At 40.6% G+C, this 24,685-nt stretch overlaps 1 protein-coding gene across 1 annotated transcript; it reads right to left on the minus strand.

Moving 5' to 3' along the window:
• Window positions 1-14,146: 14,146 nt before the first annotated feature.
• Window positions 14,147-24,075, minus strand: socs5b (suppressor of cytokine signaling 5b). Its single transcript, XM_043255442.1, has 2 exons — window positions 23,541-24,075; window positions 14,147-17,999 (listed from the first exon to the last, which is right to left on the minus strand). Exon 2 carries the CDS (start codon window positions 17,980-17,982, stop codon window positions 16,291-16,293), a length of 1,692 nt encoding a protein of 563 aa, XP_043111377.1. The 5' UTR covers window positions 17,983-17,999; window positions 23,541-24,075; the 3' UTR covers window positions 14,147-16,290.
• Between the last annotated feature and the right edge of the window lie 610 nt (window positions 24,076-24,685).

A 24,685-nucleotide genomic window follows, 5' to 3' on the forward strand; every position in this document is an offset into this window, starting at 1 on the left:
AAAGCAGATGTATAGTCTGCCGAGGTTCGCTAGCGATGTGCAAACTCTTGTGTCTGGGGCACGAAATGCTGTAAGCGAGTGGGATGGGGGAATTTTTACCCATCCCAGCTCTCTTGACCTCTCGGTATATCCATGTAGCTGTCTGGAGAGAGAGAAGAGACACAGGTGCTTCCACTGGATCTCAGATGGGACTGCACGAAACAGGACACCTCCGTCGCTCACAGGCATCCAGACAACACCTCGGCAAATCTACCCGGCCAGACAAACTTGCCAACAATTCACACACACACACACACCACGCCAGCTCCGGCTCGTTTTCAGGAACTTTCCAAAACAGAAAAGGGGAGAGAATATATTTTTCAAACTCGCGTAAAAAGCCACCACCACAACACTAGGTTGCTAGATGGCCTAAATCAAAATAGCCCATCCCAAAACCTCTACAGGAATTTTTTCCGGGTATTTTATTGTTCAGCAACCAAAATTCATACATTCGAACGCTTAAAAAAAAAGCGAAAGCCCATTTCGAGCAATTGGTGTCCATCAAAAAAAACGGTTGAGTTGCTTATATTTAAGGCAAGGGTTTTGTAAAACCCATGAGCAACAATAATAAGCTGTGTCCCAGTTCAGGGGCTGCGTCCTTTGAAGGCTGCGTTCAAAAACCGCTGTGGCACGATAAATGCTGTCCCAATTCAAACTGCTGCCTCCGAATGCATCCTTCGTTTACCAGGCAGTGAAGAACACAGCGAATGGACTCTCCAAAGATTCACTTCATACCGGTGATGTTTTAGAGAACATGTTAGGTGACACTTGAGGAGGTTTATTTGCAAAAACTGAAAACTCCATTATAGAAATATATATTTTTGTTATTGTGCATTCCAAGTAATATTAAACTGCAGGTATTGTTTTTTTATTAAGCAATAATAACATATAATTAATTCCAATGGTAAAATACGTGTTTTATTTGGCTGGGCTCCATTGGTAAAAATTCACATTTTTGGGTCTGAATATCATTGAAGTCGTTTAAACCTGTGAATGTGAAGACCGGCGTGTGGCAACAGTGTTAAAGTAGCCCAGTTCAAAGGAAAGCCATGGACAAAGCATTGTCATCTGACCTGTATACAGTGCTCTGATTCGCTAAACAACAAGGGAGCTTTTTTCGGCTTCTGCAGTCAAAAGTGGACAAACATGTTTAGGGTTCAGATCACATATGAGGAGAACAATGCAGGGCAATCAGCTCTTTTGTTTTTTAAAAGTGGCATTTATCATTTTTTTGCAAATAAAATAGCAGATGCAACTACCGTTTTTATTTCTGCGTAGGCGTAGAATTACGGCTACCAGTTCTTCTGTATGAGCTGAGAGATGACCTGTTGTTCTCTTTATGTGCGCTTAGTGTTTATACCGCCATCTATAGGTGTGGATGAATGAAGCTTGATTACTGCATTCCGTGGTTTACAGTAAAGCTGTTTATCTTTGTGCTGTATCTTTGCACAGAAAATAAACCTTCTTTACAAAGTTTCGCGAAATGTATTGTTTCATGCTGGTGATGTTTCTGTTTCTGTTACAGCTCAACATCTCTGTACTAGCTAACAATGAATGATATGATTTCAGTTGTTCTTGAAAACCCGGTCCCCCTTTGCTCACATTCTCTCGTCCTGTAATTTTTATATCATCAGTGTTCATGAAAACCGGTTCCGCAGGTACCTAAACTGTCGACAGCATTTTTCTGGACAGTAGTTGTGCAAGTCCTTGTTCTCATTTGTCCTTGCTCTGTGGGCCGTTGTAGGTTTGCTTCATCGCTCCAACGGGGGCTGCTTGTTTGGACATTTTATTTTTTCACGCCGTGACTCAGATCATAGCCTCTAGCGCGCGCACACACATATATACACGCATGCATAAACATACGCAATATCAAACGCCGCTGGAAGCGGCTTGCGAGGATGAAGAAGGCCAAGAAAATTTTACTTTTGTCCACGCACCGACGCGCAGCCCTCTGAACGCTCGTGCATCTGTGTTTATTTTTCAGTGAAAACATTCCCAGTACAGAAAGTTCATTTAAAGAACATAGGCCCGTAATTTCTTCCACCCTCAAAAGCCCTCGGTACATTAGAGTGAAATCAGCCCAGAGGACCAGGGTATGGCGTGACAGTCAGCCATTTTAAACTACAGCCACAGCTCAGCCCTCTGCGGCGAGCAAAGAGTGTGTGTGATGTTTGTGTGTGTGAGAAGGACGGAGAATGTGTCATTGCGGGTGCTCATTGGTTGCAGGATTAATTAGAACAGCGTCTTCGTTTTTTTGTGCAAATCTCCCATCATGCCAAGCACCACAACCGCTCCCTCACAACTAAAACTTATATAAACACGTCAACTGAAAGTGATGATAAAGACGCGTTACAGACGCAATCTTAAATACAATAAACCGGTCCCAAAATAAAATGATCTGTACTGAAAAAGTCTTCAGCTGAAATATTATTATAATATTGTTAGATATTATTATTTACGGTTCCATATACACAACATGCGTGCATTTATGCAATAGTATACTTTTTATTATAAAAATAAAAGCAAAAGAGTGGAATACGTGCCCAAATATATAGATGTATTAAACTTATGATCAGCGTCATAATAACCTTATCTGCGAAAAGATACTGAATTATGTTTGTATAATTATATAACACAGTTAAAGATGGTAACCTGGTAACTTTATTGACATGTAAAATGATACAAACAAATAAATAAATAAGCAAAGCAATCTATTCAAAATGAACGGCAAAGTGGTAGAATGCGGTAAATTTGTATGAATATGTAAAAACTCATTTTTACATTTTGGTCTATTTAAATTAGTCTGTTACTGATTCCAAGATACATGGCAAAAATTGTAATTAGTATGTAATCCATTCTAATTAGACTACTTTTTGACTGCCTTTACTTTTTAGATGACTTTAAGGTAATCAGGTATCGTATTGCAATAAAAATACCAAAAGAATAAAAATATATTCCATTTTGTACTTATTAACAACATGAAATGCATTAAACATTACAATATGTACGCTATGTTTCCCAAATCGGGGTTCATGAAGAAACTGCTTTGAGTTTCTCAATCTAACACAATGTTAAAATTTAATTCCATTATTAACATTTAAACCCAAAACAGCTCAACTAACTAAACTAATTCATAATAATTCAAACAAAAATGAACGTGTTCATCAGTAGTTGATGCTATGTTGAAATGTTTCGAAAAAAATCCAGTCAAATTCTGTGTGGCCTTTCAATTTTCTAGTGACTGGTCTTTGTGTGAATGTCCACAAAACTGGAAAAACAGGTAGGATATTTTAGAAATGAACATTTAAATGATGATAAAGAAGAATTAGGGAGAGTCAGAAAGTTCTAAACTATTTATCGCTATGCAGAGTGAATACCAATCATGGAATCTATAAAAAAAGTCATTTAAAGTGCAATATACTACTACAGGTACTTATTTCATTATAAAATTTGATTACACAATGTTTATTAAAAGCCTTGTTATTAATGAGAACAACAGGGCCCTTTGTTTCAGGTATTTGACAGTAGATTACTGTAACCAGACTTTTAAATATCATCATAAAATCAAGACCACATTGCAGCTTACTCCAGCCAAGAACCTCTTAGACAGGAAGAGGCAGTTTGTTTCCTTTCTACATAACATTCAGGGGTTAATCCAAAATCATTTACAGTCAGTAGTCGACTAATTGAAATAATTGCACATCAAGTTGACTTGCTATTAAGCGCCTCAAAATATTTGAGCTGCCGATTTTTGGATTTCGCCGTCTGGATTCACGCACTGTGTTAATCAGGTCAGCGTGGCCGAACTGAATAAGTCTTTTTAAACCTGTTTCCATTTCAGATTAAGAAATAAAAATGGACAGGCGCTGGATAGGAGCTGACATGTTTTGAAGTCGGCCAGTGCTCGTTTCTTTCAGCTGAAATAGCTCAGATTAACGTTTCAGTCAGGGACTAGGTTTTAGCCTTGTTTGTGAAACCGGAAGGACGGTGGCGTCGTTAAATGTAGTCGTACGCAACTAAGCTGCAATTTTGTGGATTTCTCGTGGATAGTCACTTTGATTAATACAGTCACGTATTTTGAGAAATAAACCTGCAATTATGAGATATAATCACTTTGTTTCACCTAACACCTCCTTTCTTAGAGAAGAAAAGACACTATTTCGAGATATAGTCATACTATGAGACATCAAGTTGCAATTTTTGAGATATAAAACTGCACTTTCAATATGCAGTCACATTGTGAGAGAAAAGTCTAAAGAAGTCTAAATGCGATTACAACGATCATCATCGGTGCAGTGTGTAAAGAATATCCTGATTTAACAACTGAATATATTAAACCTCTAGCTGTCGATGTCTACTACGGGAGTGTTTTGAAATAACAGAATACTTACCAAATGATGTCATTCTGTGTGTTTGCTCTGATGTATTATAGATTTGAGTAGCAACTGTTGCTAGGTAGCTGTTTGAGGACATGACTGTGGGCGCTGGTGTAGAGAACAACCATGCATACAATTTTCAATGAACCAGAACTGACTTGGCAGCTCCTCTCTCTCCAACCCTCTCCCTCCCTCCTTTCATCTCTCTCTCTCTGCCACATTTTCCCAAATTCCCGTTGAACTTTGCCCTTTGCAGACTCACGCCAAGCCGCGACGAACCTATGGAGGCCATGACGTCGCTCTGAAGTGAGAACAACGTGCTGAAAAAAGAAACAAAAAAGAAAGCAAGACTGCGGAGTAATTATATAAAAGAGGGAGTGAATCAGGAAATAGCTCTCGGTTTGGGAAACACGTAGAGCGAGAGGGAGCCTTGCCACAATTTAAATCAAAACAGGGTTTGAGAAAGAGCAGGGAGGAAATAATGCGAAATGGAAAGGCGATAGAAGCAGTCGACTTCGATTGGAATCGGTTTAGTTGTTTGGTTTCTCCTCATCGCGCCCCCCCGTCCCGAGTCTCCTCTCCTTCGCACGCCGCCGTGCCTGGCGCTCTCGTTTTACACGTTTTTAATGGGTGTCTTCCCAATCAGGTTTTTACTGCAGGAAATTTCAGCGCACCACATTGCGTGAGGCGACGAAGAGCTCCATTCTTGGCCGGGCTCAGCACCGTGCCAGGCTGCCTCGCGCTTGCCAGGGAGGAAAGGGAGGTGAGGGGGATGGGGTTGTGGTGTGGGTCCCGAGCCAACATTACAGCTCTGCAGTTTTTTTTGTTTTTTTTTCCTTCTCTGACAATAGCGAGTGCGACCGAGCCACCGAGAAACCCAAAACGGCCCAGACACTTTTCTGGGCTCTCCAGTGTAACTTCTCTTTTATTTGCGCCGCTGCTCTCCAGGTTTTTGAGGTTTTACAGCGTCTTCAGCTGTGTCAGTGCGAGCGAGGCAGCTTTTTTCTTCCTTTCGCTCGTTTCCGCCCTCTTCCTTTCACTCCCCCTTCTTATTTCTCATAGTTTGTTTTGTCAGATTTCCAGCACTCTATGTGAGGCCTTTCTTTTCACCCCTCTCTATCCCATCAGCCCCCTCGCTCTTTTTTTTTTTTTGCTGCTTCCCCCCCTCCATTCCACTCCCAAAACAGTGCTGTGGTCGAGCAGCGGTTGAATAGGAATAATATTTGCTGTACTTTGCCGCCTTCCTGGTCCTATTCTCCTCTAACAACGAGCCTTATTTTTAGCTGCATGCAGGGTTTGGTCATTTCCTGCGGCTGGTGTCATGTGATGTTTGCAGTTCGGGGCTTTAAAGGAGGTGCTCACGGTTACGGTGCTTGTCCAAACGATGTGAGCCGTGACCGCCTGTTCATTTAGGCTTAGAACAGTAGTTGATGGGTATGGCAAACCTAGATCTGAGTTTTTAAATGGTTAGTTTACCCCAAAATAAAAATTCTGGAGTTCAGAACCTTTTTAGACCTTTGTTGATCTTCGTTCATCCTCTTCTGCCATTTTAGAGAGTATCACAACGCATACATGAGCTTTCCCCTAAGAGCAAGCAAGGCTGATTTCCAAAATGACATCACAAAACAGTTGAGCTACTGATGTCACATCCTGTTTTACCGATGTATTTACTACGTTTCTTGACCTGGGAACATGTATTGCTGTCTATGGAGGGTCTGATGTCTCTCTGGTTTCATCAAAAATATCTTAATTTGTGTTCCGAAGTTGAACGAAGGTCTTATGGGTTTGGAAAGACGTGAGGGTGAGTAATTAATGACAGAATAGTTTTTTTTACGGGGGGAGGAACTAGCCCTTCAAGACTATTGTTTGTGTCTGGAGTTCGTGTTTGCAGGCAGATCTGGATGTAATATGAGGGTGAAAAGTATTAATCACCATTACCAGGAAATTATCCACCCATGACTCAAGAAGAGAGAAGGAAGATGGACTAACACTTTTCCACAGATCTCGAAAGTAGGAACGGCTTTTCCAGTTAGTTTTAAAACACAGTACATCGCAATAAATCTCTTCTGAATTATTCAATTCAGAGTTAGAACAGACAGCGATGAATATTTCTTACCAGAATAGCACCCAAGTATTTTTTGTCCTCTATCGATGCAATTGCATTTATTTAAACGGACGAGAAACGGAAAACAAAACATTTTTATAGACTTGTGAATGCATTTGCTGGTATGATCACAACGAAAAGTCTCATTTAATTCGTAGTGTTTAAATTCAGGACCAGGACTCTCTAAACAGCTTCATCCCCTCCGGGGGAGACGAGATGGTGCAGTCCTGGACCCCCTTCAGCGCACTGGGAGATTTAAGAGCAGGATGAAAGGAACCTGGGCCACTCAGCGGTCACCACTCTCTGATTCATCTTTCTGGGAAAGAGCAAAGGGAGAGAAAACCACAGAAGGCTCCCTCCTTCTTTAGAGCTACAATCTCACTGACAGGCCGATCAAGACAGCGTGGAGAGAGAGAGGTCGAAACATACCCAAGGCCAGTTTGTGAACAAAAAACACTCCTGGCTAATTTTGATTTTGCGCGTAGTTGTGTTTAGAAATGTGTCAGACCACGATTCATAATGCAGCTTACGTGCGTTCTCAGCGTTGCCACGAGGGGAGCTCCAGCGGGCATTACTGTAGACAAGAGTTCCCCTTCAGGTCAACAACTATCATGGCAACAGTTTGCAGTGGATGCGATGAATTTGCGCGATCGAATCGGAAAAGATGGAAATTATGAGTTGGAAAGTCGTAATTAACGCATCAGGGACCAAATTCACATACAATTGGATTTTCTTGCCCGTTAAAGCATGACTGCCATTTTGATTTTTGCTTGCACACGTTGCGCTTGAATTTAAAATGTATTTTTGATCAAACAAATACAGCCTTGGTGAGCATAAGAGACTTGATTAAAATTAAAAAAAATCCTAATAAACAGTGCACATCGGGTGTTATTACAGTTTTATCTTTTAGTGTACTTCAGCAATGCATTTGTACATGCAACAGCTTGTACCATTCATTTACCACACCTTTCCCACTTTGTGGTGGCGGCATTTATATTCAGTTTATACATTTTATCGAGCACAACTGAAACTCACCAAAGGTCAAGTCCCACTTAATCTTTTTATGTCAAGGAAATTAGTTGGTTGCCAGGTTTAGGTTATAAAATGTCATGTGGCTGACATGACATTTTATGTCCCCACAAAATATATATGTTGTTTTAATTCACAGGGGTTCGTTTTAGGCCAACTGCTTTCATACTTGCAATTCAGAATTTATATGAACCAAAGCCTATGCTATCTTCTCAAGAAGTCTAGTTTCACTGGTGAATATCAGAGTTTGGAAAAGCGCTTTGACACCAACCAAACGAATCAAGCTCTGGCATCAAACAGACTCGGTTACAAAAAGCTCCAGTGTGAAAGTGTTCTTACCCTCATTGCTCAAGTGTGCCTTTTAAAAAATGAGATAGTCCAGAAGTCCTTGAGGTTTAATCTTGCATCCAGTCCATTGCGGCTCGTGGAGCTGTTCCACATGATTTCAGATATTATGAGATGCAGCCAATGGGGAATGAAATGCTAAACAAACATAAATTTTCATAAAACCTTGTGATTTACAGTGTGATTTCACATGTTAATGAAAGCAGTAAAATGACCTACCAAGGGTTTTATGAATCACATCATTTCAGCTGTGGCCAGAGCTGTAACATTTGATCAAAATTCGCTTTCTAAACACTATTACTTGGCACAGTAGATCCTCAGTATCTGGATCTAAAATCTAATGAGGGTGCCAAGTCAAGGCCAAGTCATCTCCAAAACATAGTTAACAGTGGTCTAAGCTGTGGCCATGAGAGCTTCATCTCAGAAACCACACATTTCCATTTTAAGGTTTACAATAATCCATCTCCATACATATTTTGCCACAAGGGCAGCTAAACTGTATTGCATGAACACGTTCAGCAGAGAGCCTACTAATCTTCTCAGACCTTTCCTCAAAATATATTTCACAGCTCTGTCACTTGGCACAACCACAGCTCCTCATGAAACCAATTGATCACAATCCAAAAGATTCTAGGCTGCATGCGTCTTGAGCTTAATTATGACTCGTTTTGTATAAAAATGCATGAACAGTAATGCAATTACTTCAGGATCCAGTTTTTATATTGGACATCAAGCGGTGCCATATAGCCTAGAATCGTATTTTCTTTCACCCTCTAGTTGTTTTGTTTTTTGTTCGTAACTGTTAAGGACTTCCCATGTTGTAACTGCCTATAATTAGCTGGCTTCCAGTTAGCCAAATGAATTGGCACCAACATCGTTTGATTCAACTAAATTTTCTGCACTGTATTTCAGAAAGAAAACTGTGAATTACATAACAGTAATTAAAGATTAGCTATTGTTAGTCAGAGGCGAGTGGGAGGGACATTTTCATTCTAGAGATCTGATTGGTTCGGTCCACTTTCCCAGAAGAGGAAGACTGTAGATCTGCATGTGCATACGCTAACTAGGACATTTTGTCAATTTTCAAGATAATGTATTGACATACGAAAACAAAACACAAAATATAATATTTCGATCTTGGATGTGATCTAACGCGAGGTCTAACTAATAATTATTTCAGCTTCAAAACATACGGCCTGCAAAAACAATAGTTTCAAAACAGTCCGGTTTCTGTCCCTGCAAAGTGCTAGAATCTTTCTCTTTCGACAGGAGAGTTGAAATTAAATCTCTGCAAGTGGAGCCCCAGTGGGAGAAAGAGGGGAAGTGAAGGAGAGAGCGAGAGGCTGAAGAGGAAGGATTTTGTCAGAACTTCATAAACACGTACATAGAGTGGAATAACTGTGCCAGGATTAAGACTGAGGAAAACTTTCCAGAGCTGGTTTGAGCCTTGCAGGCAAGCAAGAGAAAGAGAGAGAGAGAGACCAGAGCCCCCGGTCCTTGGGTTTACAGTAAGGCCAGCCAAACATCAATGATGCAGTGAGGAGGTGGACACAACTGTAGTGGTGAAAATATATTATATATATAAAATTATGCTTAGAGAAGGACATTTTGAAGATCCAAAGCATATGCTGAGCTTGATGATAATATATACACACACAGACACGTTACATTCAGCTTGAGGAAACTTTAGTGCGATTCAGCTTGAGGTAAATTAAACGCAGACCCTTGGTAGGACATATCCAGGATGAGTTATGGCAGAATGAGATAATGGAACAAACGATGGCAGATCATTTCATTCGCTTGCCAGGTAAGACTGCAAAATGACAAAAGGTTGAAAAGCTGGAAAAAGATGAAATGCTGGATTGGAAAAGAAGCAGGTATTGAATATTACTGAAAAGCAACAGATGCGGAAGTTTCTGCCAAAGGCAATAAAGTCAGCTGCAGCTTGCAGGCAACGTGAAATGCTGCTCACAATTTAACATTAACACTTTAGTTTAGGGACTAGTTCTCACTATTAACCAGCTGCTTATTAGCATGCAAATAACTAGTATATTGACTGTTTATTAGTACTTATGCCGTTTACTAGCATATAACTTCCATTAATGCATTCATAATTCTGCATGACAATATTTTAGATCTCTTAATTCTACTCCATACCTATAAACTTTACTACCTTACAAGCTATTAATACACAGCAAATTAGAAGTTTATTGAGAAAAAAAGTAATAATTAATTGTTAATCGAGAAAATTGATCCCAAACTAAACAATGACCTATTTTACTTCTGTAATCTGATGCTAAATATTCACTATTAACAAAGATATTTCTAGCGGGATTTTGAAAATGTCAGTGTTTTGTTCATTACTTATGTAATTATACTGAGAAATAGTTCATGCCACAGCGTGACATATCTGAGCGATACTGTTCTGCTAACAATTATTGCATTATTACATATAAAAAAAACATCTTTGTTTTGACTTCCTTTAATTAGACACGTTTTCTTATTATGTATGACTAAAGCGTTAATGAATAATTGCACGCTGTATAGTGCACACATGTGGTCATGTTTTTCCACGCAGAGTTGACAGAGGGTTTGCATGTGACATGTTAAGCGAGGACTAAAACCGTGCCAAGAGGACTTAAGCACACCTCCCATTTCAAGCGGTTTAATCTCGCCAGTACATGGCAGAGCCGTCATATTTTCACGAGTTTGTGGCTAATCCGCTGCAGGCGAACGGAAGAGCGAGGCTCGTTCCTCCAGATGACAGTAACGATAGCGATGGCTGTTTTTCTTGGCTCCGGTGGCCAGATTGGCACGCACAAAGCTGATTTAGGCCCTGCCCTCTCCTCCTGGACTTGACGGCTGCCTTCCACACTGGGTGTAAAATACTGTCTGGGGATATATTTCTGGTATGAAATATGGATGGGAGCCTGTGCATGTGTATTTAGGCAGGGAGAGGTGAGAGAGAGGTCAGCGTTCACTTCGCCGCCACAGACTTGGAGGCCTTCCAGCGCAAAAGAGACAGCGGCTTTTTCTCCCTCTCTCATTCTGCTCTGCTTATGGACGATGTGCGGAGATACGAGGCATGAGAAAAGCTCACGCACGCGTTTCGAGCGAGAGGTATGCCGCCTATGAAAAGCACGAGAGGAGTCGGGAACGAGAGGCTTTTTTAATTCACCCCCGTTGACCATATCGCGTTCACCGAAGAGGAGAAAATGAGAATAAACCGAATCCGCCGGATAGAACTCGATCTGTGAGCGCAGTGTGCTACGGAGAGCAGAAATCGAGAAAGTGTCGTTTTCAAAGATCGGTTTTCATCGATGGTCCGGCAGCATTTGAGCACCGAATTGTGCCGTTTTTAATAAAGCAAACATAAATGGCCTATCATCTTCTGTTCAATCCTCTTCTGCAAAGGATATGTTCAATTATTCACAAGCTTAGGGTGGGTGATGTGTAACCGATAACCTGGATGCTATTTATATTTCATTTCAAAAGGACAAATAATACCCCTGACCTCCGAGCCAAGCTCATGTGAATTGCAGTTATTATGGAGAGTTTGGTCAATAAAGTCAATGCCTCCGTGCACCGTTTTTCTTCCGAAACGTGAATAAAGCAACAGAAAAGTTATTTTAAAAATGATTACATTCAGCAGAATGGACCGGATGGTGATACGTTTGTTTGAAGGGAGGCAGATTTCTTCAACATGGAGGTAGAACCTGATTAAACCTCACAATTGAGCCGTGCACAAAAAGGTCAGTAACATACTTGAAGGAATAGGTTGACTTCATGGTAAACCTGGGACAGAAAGTCCCAAAGTGCCTAATGAAGTATGAAACCAAAATAACGACCAGATGAAAGAAACCAATTTGTGATGATATCTATTTACTGCATGGAATACACTCAATATTTTATTAATAATATTAAGACAACGAAGCATTCACAAAGCACCAAGAGTGACATCTACAAGTGCATTGGCTGTAACAAGAACAGGTTATGCAAAGAATAAAACAACAGAGTGAGAAAATATTCAGAGGACGAACAAAACAAAAACACATCTTTCACCCAGATATTAGTTCGTAAAATGAGAAGGTAACAGAACAATATTTGGTGATATACTTTAGGATTAGAGATCGGTTAGTCTGTGGCAGCTGAGAAGGCTGTTGTGATTGGTCAGAATGTATAAGGCGGTCGAGGAGGCAGAATGACAACCATTAGCCCCCATCATCGTCAAGCCACGTCCCTACGGCGTCCACATACATACCGCTACAAGCGTGCACGTATAGCATTAAAGTGACATAAGATTGCAACCATGGTTACATCACACTCAATGTGTATTAGAGATACAGTTTATGTAAAAATAATTCGTTAAATGCTACTTTGCTTGCATAAAACTATTAAACTCCTTTCGCAACATTTTGGCACCAAAGTCGAAAAGATCAGAGGCCTCGTTTATAAAAACCCATGTAAGTTCGGATTTAATCCTAAAGTCCGTGGATTTGATCCGGCGTAGAAACAAATTGGGATTTACGAAAGCTAAAACTGTCACGGCAGCATGCTTGTACATAAACCAAGCGAACGGAGTAAATAAATGACCGCATTTACATTAACCATCAATTAGGATAATCCAAGTTTTGTTGCAATGAGTGAGGGAAAATAAAAACGCTTCATGCAATTATCATATTTAGGACTATTATACGCATGTTTAATAAATGAGGCCCCAGAGCTTTAAACGTTGGCACTAAAGTAGAGCTAAAAAAGAGTTACGATCTAAACAGAAGGATTAGTAAATTCAAGATCAATCGCTGCCCTGCCACAGTCTGTAGCATAAAGTCCACTCTATATAAATCTCTACATTTAACAATTAAGGGTACACGAGTATGCGTGCATGTATCAGTTTTCTGTTTTGTCTTGGGGGTTTTTCATCGGCTAGTTTGCAAGCAGGGTGTACTTGACATGGTCATACGGTCAGTATGTGCTACGGTGGCTGACATAAGAAATTTCCCATGGGGAAAAAGGGCAGAAAGAACATCCGACTCCTCCATATAGAGAAGCGGTTTCAAAACGATCAAGTTGTCAACCACGAAAACAAGGACAAAGCATCCCCAGGCCATAAGCACAAGACACAGCTCATAGAATTCTCAAAACAAGACTCCTCACTGTAATCTTTGTTGACTTCTGCAGTCCCACCGTTACCGTTTTAAATGCAATAAACCAGGCCTGAGTTACTGGAGAACGCTGTGTTGGATTAGTTTGGTGTGTTACTTCCCACCCACCCCCCCGTAATACTTTCTCTAAACTATTAACTAAATAACGGCTGTGGTTTCAAACACAGCCCCGTTCCTTGCAGCACTCAATGTTCCTCAATGGAGCACTGTGTGCGTTAGCCTCTTGCTAATGCTAACTTTAGCTAGTATCCAGACTAGATAAACAACACGCTCACTGCTTTCAGCACTACATATCCAAGAAAGAGGGTGATGCTGAGGATGTGGTCAGACCGGGGAGGAAGAGGAAAAATTTGAGCAAAAAGTCCCTCTCTTGTCTATTTTCATAGCTCCCATCAAGAAACACAGAGTGGTCCTTTTAGCAGGTGGTAAATTTAGAGGCTAGCACATTAAATTTAGCCTGTGATTAGTGCCTGTAAAGCAGGGCAGGGTGTAACTCTGCCAGGAGAGACTCGCTCGCTGTGCAGTGGCATACAAAGTCCCAAATGACTGCATGAGTATGCCTCAGTGTTTAAAAAAGAATCCAAAGGATTTGGTGAGGACCAGGCTATCGCTAAGCGTTTAACACCCCTCGAACCAACAACCTTGAAAATTAAGCTTTCTGTCATAAATGCAGAGGCTTAAATCATCCGAACTCCTTCCTGAAACAGGAAATAGCTTCACGAATTTCTGCTGAATGCCTTCAGCATCGTTGATATTTTGCTATAGGGTTTCCTGGGGTTACTGGTATGTGCATTTCTTTACAAAAACATACTGTGGCGGTACCAGGTTACGGTAGTATCATGGAAGAACCATGGTACATGTTCTAAAAACATGGCACGTGTAAAAACCCCATGACGTTACCATGTTACCAAATCAAAAAAAAAAAAAAAAAAAAAAAAAAGATACTTTAAAACATTGACAACAAAAAATGAGTACACATAATAGTTAAACCAGAGTAAGCTGGTCTTCAATTGGTGTAAACCCTGAAGACCAACTAATATATATATATATATATATATATATATATATATATATATATATATATATATATATATATATATATATATATATATATATATATATATATATATATATATATATATATGTGGATCGGGGAGAGGTTGTGAAACTGCCTGCTGTGTCCAAGTGCCCCTATTTTGTCTTTAAATTCAATGAAAGGCATATTATTCTCAAAGCTGAGGTCGTGAAAGCAGATGACATCATCTGACGTTTACCGCTACACAGTTGACATAATGTGTGCCTGTATACAGAGCATACAGTGTGCAGGGTGGAAGAAATTTTAAGATGGTTATTTTGCGTATTTATTCAGGCCATTCAAGTGGAAAAATAGAGTTATTAAAAAAAATTCTAAAATTAACAAAATGACTTCCTTTCAGTGACAACCGAAGTGTATTTTAAAAGAGTTAATTGCGGATTTAATTGCAGTTCAAATAAATGGCTTCAAAATGGGTGCTACTCTGCCAGAAAACTGGACACTATAATTAAGTCATTGAGCTCAATAAAAATAATCAAAAGGCATGGTGGAAGATTTCTCATTCACAATAACAACCTACAGAGATGCACACCTTTGGTCGCTGATCATCAAACACCCAAATACTGCAAATTGTACCATTTTTACATATTATTATGCATGGTCTGAGATTTGCTTGGACCTTGAAAGTCTATTGCAATACCGAACATATGATAAAAAACATATTAGCGTGATTCTGTTGACTTTTTTTCTGTGTGTGTGTGTGTAAGACCAAGCACATCATAAGTATAGAATTTTATAACTAAATCTTTACAGTGTTGAGGGAATCTCGATCCCTAGTGCACACGATTATGATGAAAGAAGCACAGCTGCATGCTTCATAATGAATAAAAGTGCAACATTATCAAGTGGAACCAATCACACGTTATACCATCAATCAATCCAATAAACATTAAATATATACGCAGTGATGGCATCTGTCTGGTTTTCAACAATATCTAAAGTGAAAAGTCCGATCTTAGAGGTATCTATACAAATTTTACAGAAGACTTTCTCTGTCCACTTTCGGCTGTTGCGTATATAACCGTTTAAGTACATACCATATGCACAAGCAAGGTAAGAGACACTAACACAAACTTCGGGTGACTCATGCGGAGAATATGGGGGATAAATTGACATCCAATGAATAAGGTACATATTTTAAAAAATACTAAACAAAAAAAAACTACAATCTTTTTATATGCATGTACTTGAGTCTATAAGTCATTGTGCGGTACACAAACAACAATTTAAAGTGCCATATGCCATTTTAGACTGTCACTGGTAAAAATAGAAAATTGTAAAATAGATTGTTTAAAACAAAGATTATGCTGGGATATGACACTACGTGAGAGCCTAGTTTTAAATAATTTGTCCTCTCTATCATATGGCACATGGTGCGCTGTCCTCCCTCCTCCCCGCAATTAATTCATGCCTTTCACTTCTGTCTGCCTCGATTTTAAAAATAAAGCATGCTTAGTGCTGAGAGGTGCGTGTATAACTGTGATCCTGTCCATGTACACAAGGCTTAACAAGTGCTGCCTCTGAGAACTTGACACTTGTAGGAGGTCACTGTAGAAGGTATTGCTGATACATTAGCCGTGACTTAGCAAATAGGCATATAGTTTAGGTGACTAGATATTTAACACCACATTTTTTTTTTTTTTTTTTTTTTTTTGTTAAGAGTAGCAGATATTCAGGTATGTAGACTTCCAAGATTACTTGAATATATTTTATCGCTGGATCTTCTGTTGATCCATTTGCCTGACAAAAGATGCTAGTAAATGTGGCAACACTCAGTTTTACTGCTCAAAATAGTTTAAAACGCTAAAAAGATAGAATGCAGAGGGCATGCGGGAAGGCTAGGGGAGATCCAGAGGATTTAAGGTCATAGGGAAAAGAGCAGAGGGAATAAGACCATCTCATTCCCAGCATGCTCGACACTTTAGCGGTTAAACTAGCTTGACAGAATGTACTGCACTGAAACATATGTATGGATTCCATGTGTAGTAATAACCGGAAAAAAAACTGCTGGAAGTTCTCAACATCCTCTGTTGCTGTGTATCTAAAGCCAGCTGTATGATGGATAATATAAGCCACATACTCCTCTGGAGGCAAAACTCTTGCCCACAGTCCTGCCTCTCTTGGGCGCAGAGCCAGACCTCATTTGACCTTGAGTGGAGGCTCTCTCTCTAACCAGCGCACACGGACTTTCTGTTTGTAGTGATACTCCTTCAGGAAGTCCTGCATGGTTGGAGGCAGTGGCAGGGCACCAATGCCATCGTAGGTGGTGTGTCTGCAGATGGCAGCTCGTGCCAGGTGCTGAAGGCTGAAAGGGAAAGTCCGGTGTAAGGGAGCAGTGAGCAGGGGCTCAAAGAACATACAGGCACTGGGGTCTTTATAGTGCTCCAGCAGGCCTGTTACTGTGGAAGAATGGAAGACACAGGGGTCATGCGCATCGAAACTGAAGTTATGATTCCATTGTTCAATGCGTGCATGCAGTGAACGATTGTAACGCCGAAAGCTAACAGAAAACAAGTAGTCCTCCTGTGCAGAATCACGTAGCAGGAAGGTGCCCTCTGGTCGTCCATCCAGCAGTGCTTCTGCTTGGTACCGGTCCATCACCCCCCAATAACAAGGAAGTGCAGTAATGGCCTGTAGGTCAGGCACCAAACAATGAATATAGTCAATCTGCGTGTGGACTTTCCAAGGCCCCGGCTGTCTGGAGCAGTGAGCATCCCCAGAAGCATGCCTCTGCTTGGGCCTCCGTGTCTGTAGGCAAAGAGTAGTTGAGTCCTCTTCAGAGTCACAGTCAACAGTGTGGGATGGCACTGCCATACTAGCTGCAACCTGTGCGGCAATCCCTGATAAACCCCCAGAAATAGAGGAGACTGTTCCCAGACTTCTGCTTTCCCCAAGTCCTTCCCCAACACCAGGGGCCATCTTTGGTCCCAGTTTATAGAGGGAGGAGTTCTGTGAAGTTGCTTCCAGCGTATGGATTTGTGCATTCGGAGGGGGATCAACTCCTTCCTCTATGCTAAGTCTACGCCGTTCACGCAGCCTCTCCTCCTCGTCCTCAGGGGATGGATGTGCCGAATCAAATGCATCCAAAAGAGCAGTTGAGGAATGCGGGCTGACTGGTGCTGTATGTTGCTTAATTAGGTGCCACTTGTTGGCCAAATCGGATCCAGGTGGGAAAGGGCATGTTTCAAGCATGAGTTCAGTAAGGTGGATCTTACGTTTGGAGGACACCTGGCCTTTAGCTGACTGAGAGCGGCGGTGTGTGGGAAGAGGAAGGCACAAGCCTACGGTGTCCCGAAGTCGCTGTCGTAGAGAACGGGTGCTAAGACTCCGCCCACTGCTGCCGGCTCCTACAGAATCATTAATCTCCTGGATAGAGCTAACTCCATAGCGACGATCCCTCCTAGCTGTACTTCCTCTAGAGCGTCCCGTTCGCCTATCAGCCTCAAGAGAACTTTGTGTTTTAGTTGAGCAAGAATGCTTCTTTTTACCTCCCAAGGGAGCATGACGCGAGTAAGAGTCCCTACGGACAAGGGGACCCCTCCGTGCATCCTCACTGTCTTTGTCAATAGAGATTTCTACTATCTGGGGTATATCTGCCACACAGTTATGTCCTCTGCGTCCTCCAGAAACCAGTGGGAGTGGTGACAAGGTCCGTGATGGTGTGGAAGATCTAGTTTCATAGGGTTCTGCATGTGCTCCCCTGCCCAAGTCCTCCACACAGTGGACGCAATCTAATTCCTGGCTACACAGATGGGACTCTGAGCCATCGTTGTGGAAGAGAGCTTGGCATCGACTCCTGAGGTTACCCCACATCTTGCCCACTTTCTCCATAGAATGGAGACAATGACCTATCAGAAAAACAAAAAAATAGCAATTAAAATCTTGTTATTATCTTCTTATAAATCAAGAGACTTAGAGACAAGAGATCTTATCTTGGTGCATACTGGATGGTAAGCGTTACATCAGGGGTCTCCAACCCTGCTCCTCGAGAGCTACTGTCCTGAAGATTTCAGCTCCAACCCCAATCAAACACCTGAAGCAACTAATCGATGTGTTTGTGGATAGATATTCACAGACAGGTGTGCTGGAGTAGCGTTGTAACTGTAGTCTGCTGGACAGCAGCTCTCCAGGAGTTGAAGATCCCTTTGTTTGATGTTTGTTAAAATGGTAGTGACAAAATGAAATTTAAAACATGTTAGACATAGGTAAAGCAAGAGATTATGTTTGCGAGCACAAAGAATGTGTGCATCATTTTAGACACAAAGAGCAAGTATATGTTAGGTGGGCGCAGAAGTGGTACAGTTAACACAGAGTTGCCAGGCAGACATGCATCGACACAAGGCCATGGCTATAAATGAACTAAGGGATCTGCTCCCAGCTGATCTGCTGGTATGTACTGTATTACTGAGCCAGTCTGGACCTGACCAAGAACTTTCACTGTCATGGCAGCAGATACATACACACTCAAATGCACAATAGAGAGGTAAAGTAGTATGGATAGGGATAGCACAGACAGAACATGCAGACAGACAAAAAAAAATGTCTGTCTGAGGGGTGGTTTCAGTTCCCTTTTTCAGGAAGAAAAAGTGCTGATCTTGTTTAAAACACTGTGGTTGCACTGCACAAATTATGCTAAATTGAGGCCACCGGCAGATCACGCTCAGATCTCCCCATTATAAGAGGAGACCAAATGTATCATCTTCACAGAGCAAAATATACGGTTGACTAGTCTAATGCCAAGATAATACATATGAATTAAAAGGAGAACTTAATATTTAAACAGGCAGTCTTATAAGCTTACAGAGGTCTTGCAGCAACTCCGCAAAGATCTGGAGAGGCTGGATTCTATGGGACATTATTCTCATTTCAAAAATATAACAACACTCACAGCTGCATGAATTGAAGCAACACAAAACATTTATCTCTGTGTGTATATATAGCCTGTGCACTTTTTTAAGGGCACACAAATAAAAAACAAACAAGCAGGAAAAATCTAGTCTTTTTATTCTGCTCTCAGAGCATCGTGATTGTATGCTTTGAAACGGTGCACTTGATGTGGATTTCCAGTCTTGTGGCCTTTGTTCACTCATGCACACATGAAGTCCAAGGCAATGTAGGGCATCCTATTTATCATCTACTGCTTATGAAGGGAGCTCACAAACAGCTGTCATTCGATAAGAAGTTTTAAATGGTCAATAGTGGGTGAGAGGATCAAGAGCAAGGTGGCCCATTTATAATTTCAATTTAATGACAATAAAATTACTTCTGGTTTATTTTAGACAACATTAGTTAAAATCAAAACACTGAAAATTTTATCCATAAACAAAGACATGGAAAGATTTGACACAAAAAGTACCTATATATAGACAATCAAACAACAGAAACCCCAAGTTCTCATGGGCTGGGTTTGGGACAAGGCCTATGTCACTTAACACTAAGGTGCATTCTGCCTTAGGGCTAAACTAAATATTCTTCTATACAATTGCATAATTGTAATCGCTTATTAGTTGAAAGTGTGTTAACAGTGCGTATTTGTAATAGATTAACACAATTTCCATACTTAAGGGGCAATGCGGCTTTTATTACAGGAAGTAACTTCAAGTACCTTCTTTTCCAAAATGAACAGATCAAAACAACAAGACAAACGTACAAGAAATCTCATAGCCTACAAAACAGTTCAAAGCTATAAGGGTGCATATTTGATATGCATAAACAATTGATTTACCATATCAAAAACACCAAATTTAAACTATTATTTGGTCCAAGTTAAGCCTATCTGAAACCGTAAATGAGCTAATAAAGAGCAGCGAGATGTTATGCTGAGAATTATATAAGAAACACTGACACACTGAGATAGGGCTTTGGACTGAGCCCATCTAATGATCCAGCATTTCAAGCACCAACACTTTTAAGCTACCCAATTATCCGGTTTCAGTCCAGCAATAATTGTAAAGGTTTCATTAAACGTTTAAGTGCTGAGAAGTTGATCTTTGACAAACCCACATTAAAATCAACAATTTCGCATTTACTGTAGCTGATCGCCAGCCAAAAAACAACATTGCACCTGCGGAGTAACATTCATATAACACTTCAAATATACAACATGAGATATGGAATCTGTTATTATTCACATGTTTTTTTTCCTAACTCTACCCTTTTCAGCCTCCTAGTACATCTCTAATGTACCGCAATATCAGAGGTATCAGCCTTGTTTTTCCATGGGAGTTGGCATAATTTTTTTACCTTGACTATGCAAATCACTCTCACAAAAACAAACAGCTTTGGTTTCCAAGAATGAATGCACAGAGCGGGTATTCCCTCCAGAATGTGCTTGGGACAACGAAGGTGAAATAACTAAAGAACATTTCTGACAATGACTTTCTTCACAGACTCACTAGCTAAAGTGAGTTTGACCCTTGCGTTATGTAATTTTCTTTCTCTGTATTATTTTATTTCTTCCGTTAAATAAAGCGGTTATTAGCCGAAATGCCTGTGCTTATGCTTTCAATGCAATGAAAGTGAATACAAATAAAAGTGATCCACAAATTTATCCAACCAAAAATATTCAATCGAAACAGCACTGACTGTCACCATCTGTTTAAGCTACAAAAAGCTTTAAACTTCAACAGTTTTTAGTTCAACATTTTTAGTTTACTGGCAATGTTTTGTTTTTTGCTCACAAATGTATCATCTGCAGTGAATGGGTGCCGTCAGAAACAGTTAAGACAGCTGATAAAAACGTCACAATAATCCAAAAGTTATCAACTCCAGTTCATGAATTACTATCTTGTGGAATGAAAAAATATATGCATGCAGGAAAAAAAATTAAATAGACATTTAAACAGCCAATTCTGGCAAGAGAGTCCCATAAGCCATTATTTGATTGACTGAAGTTGTGTGAACTTATGTTTTTATCATGTGTTTTATTCCAACAGCACCAATTCACTGCAGAGGACCCATTGATGAGCAAGTGATTCAATGTTGAATTTCTTCAAATCTGTTGGAATGAAAAAAAACAAAAACAAAACAAATGCACCTATATTTTGAAAGGCCTTCGAAGGACTACATTTTTGTGGGTGAACTATTCCTTTAAAAGGAAAGGTTCAACAAAAATTTAAATTACAGCATTTTTTACTCGCCCCAAGCCATCCTAGGTGTACATGACTTTCTTCTTTCAGATGAACAGTTTTTTTTATTATTATTTATCCTGGCTCTTCTAAGCTTGGTAATGCTGGTGGATAGCAGCCATTATTTTGAAGCTCCATAACTCGAATATATCCGCAAGCACTGCGTCGTAAAACTAACCTATACACTTTTAGGGGGGGGTTATCACATATCCTCTGAAATAGATCAATGGGTTTTTATAACAAAAATATTTCTAGTTTTAAAATTATAACCAAAAAACAAAAACTGACTGGATGACTGCATTTGGAGCATACATTTTTTTAAAAAAAAACTCATACACCTAGTATGGTTTAGCGGCGAATAAAATGCCGTAATTTTCATTTTTAGGTGAACTATTCCTTTAAGAACACCCAAGACATGCTAACGTTTCAATGTGTCCTTAGAAAACAAATATCTTGCCCTTCTTTCTGCTAATAAACGAGTGCAGATGAGACATAATGAGAGCAGATAACTCTGACTTCTGCATGTCGTGCGGAGTCTTCAGGCTCCTGATTAGACAGTCAAACAGGGACAGTCCGTCTTCATCTCAAAAACCGCTCTGATCCAGCTCTCTCTCAGATGAGAAAATGCATTAGAGTTCACCAAAATGAACAAGGCCGGAGCTCAAGCGCATGTCAGTGTCAGACCAGCAGTTGGGGATATGAAACCGCTCTCGTGTAGCTCTCCTGCATAAAGGCACTTCAATTTGGCGGCACGGAGCGCGAGTGCGTGGATGAAGTGTCATTGTGAATGAGTGTCATGAGCTCAGCAGCTCATCTACCTCTACCCTGTGTAGCGTGTCCTCATTACTCTGATCAGATATCAAAGGAGGCTCTAAAGCATTCTAAACAAGTGACTCACCACAGGCTTGTATTGCTTATTTATGTTAATATTACCTTGGAAATAATGTATCGCAATGTGTGGCAGAAATAAGCAAGCAGTGTGCGCAAGCAAGAAAAAAAAGTGTTGCAGAATCAACATATAAAACCTAAACAGTGACTGTAAATATACGGCGGAACTAGATGCAGTCCAACTGTTAGCTTTGTTCCAAAATGGAAAAAAAGGATAAAATGTACAGGGTGCTAAATCAAAATCACATTCTGAAAATGTAATATGCTACTTAAGTGCGCAATCATTAAAAAAATAAACTAGTTTAAGCAATACAAAAGTCCTTATCGAAGCACAGAATATAATACACAAAAATCTGTTCATGCACTATAAGGATGTCTCGAAAGAAGCCGCTGAAGTACACCTAGAGCTTCACCCTAAAGAGGAAAAACTGGACAAAGTTAGACTACCGCTGTTAAGCAGCCTCATATTAAACCCAGAAAATATCCTCTGCAATTTCTCTCAGTTCGACACGCCTATTCTCATGGGGTCCAGATGAGTGGCCTGGCTCTCGGACAACATTAAGGGGCGGAAGTGTGTTTTCTTTCGAAAGGAGAAAAAAAAAAAGGAAGGAAAAAAAAAAAGAATAGTTATTTGTGGACCATTACTTTTAGAGACAAAGACGCGGAATGGCTTAGGGGCATCGTAACCTTACTGGCCGAAATAATGAAACAAACGAGAATTAAATCTGTGTGCCGGACAAAAGCATACTTTTAAGAAACAGTTACGCGCAAACGTAAGTCAACCCCGTTTCTGAGGTGAATACATATAGTATTCTTACATACAACGGCCATTTAAAAATCACTGCCATAACATGAAGGGAAGAGTCAAAAATACAATCTTGACGGTGGACCAGGCACGTTTTAACTAGCGTAACTAGGACCCAAGTGATATAAATTAGCAACAAACTACACGCAGCTGATAATGATAAAAAACCGAACTAAATTAGCTAGTTCATATTTTTCCACGAAGAGCTCGTACGGTAATATAACCGCAGATGCTACGGTAACGTACAGCCTCCCGTCTATGCTTCCTTCGGTGCGTGACAACAAGATGCCGTAACAACGCTCGCGTTATCGAGCGCGTAGGGTCGCTATCGTTGGCGTTTTTAATCTCTTTCGGGAGCATTAGATGCGACTGGCAGGTATAGGGCGAGCGAGCGAGCGGGCGACGTGGAAGGAGGGAGAGAGACCCGTCGCCGGAGGAGGCTGGAATGTTACACTGTAACACTCGCGGAGGGGTAACGCGCAAAAGCCGCGGTGACATCACTCGCGTTCCGTTACATTAAATCACGCGTAAAAGCGGCTCGAAATAACGGGCGCAACCGGCGCACTCACCCTTTTTAACCGCGAATATCACTTCGCAGCCGTCTTTTGTTTGGAGGCTGTCGAAGCTGTCCGACTCGCTGCTGTCCCGCACACGCTCAGCCCTGGCGAACAGAAGGCAGCAGCGCTCATTTTCTGAGGCTGGCTTTTAAAGAGCGGCCGAGTCCCGCGTCGTTCTGGTCGGTTGGAACGGCGGCATAATCCGAGGACAGACCTGCGACGCGCCGAGCCCGTGCTGCTGCTTGACGAGCCGAGCGGAGGCGCGAGGAAGAGGCCGATAGCGCGAGCTCGCAGGCGGGCGCAGACTGTAAGGGAGACGCAGGAGGAGAACGCACTTCCGACGGATGGAGGAGTGACGAGCGTGTGGCCGACCAATGGGAGGGCCGGTCGAGAGCGCGTTGCCTCGGTTGCCACCCTGAAAACGTGGAGACCCGAGATAATGCATGAGTGCCGCCGGATGAATGATTAATGATTATAGGCAATCAGACAAAGTAGCCATCTGTTGCCTTTAACAGCTCGGTGTGTATTTGTATATTGCTTATCAATAGGAGACTGATCCATAATGTCATTAAATCCTAAAAGGTTTTACTATTAATATATGTATGTATTTGTTTCTGTGTGTGAGACTTACACACACACACACACACACTGCAATGAAAAGAAAATTACGTTATATACATATATTATTTTGTTTTAGTTGCATGATTTATATAATTAAGAAATACATGATACATGTTTATTATAAAGAATAAATGTTTATACTACATTTTAGACATATTTTTATGCATCACCAGTTTCTTTTGTCACAGAGTGTGGTTTGTCTTGCTTTTGTTTGTTTAGGATACATAAAAATTAGTTGTGTTGAAGCAAATGTTCTATTAAAAACAAAACAAAAAAAAACATAATGAAATGCTGTTTCACTATAAATAATGCTCTGCGAGGACATTATTTAGTAATTTTATTATATAGTAATTTATTAACCCCAACAAAATGCAACTAAATACAAGTTAAACACCTGTAAAAAACTGTGCCCTGTTTTTACAGTTTCTTTTTTCTGTGCAATCAGAGAGCAAATAGTCTTTTTTATGAGACACTAAAAGTCCAGCAGGGCAAAAATGCTCACCCATAAACATATGCTCTGTAAAATATATGATTTA

Source organism: Puntigrus tetrazona, chromosome 13 (assembly GCF_018831695.1).
Source record: "Puntigrus tetrazona isolate hp1 chromosome 13, ASM1883169v1, whole genome shotgun sequence".
Lineage (NCBI taxonomy): Eukaryota > Metazoa > Chordata > Actinopteri > Cypriniformes > Cyprinidae > Puntigrus > Puntigrus tetrazona.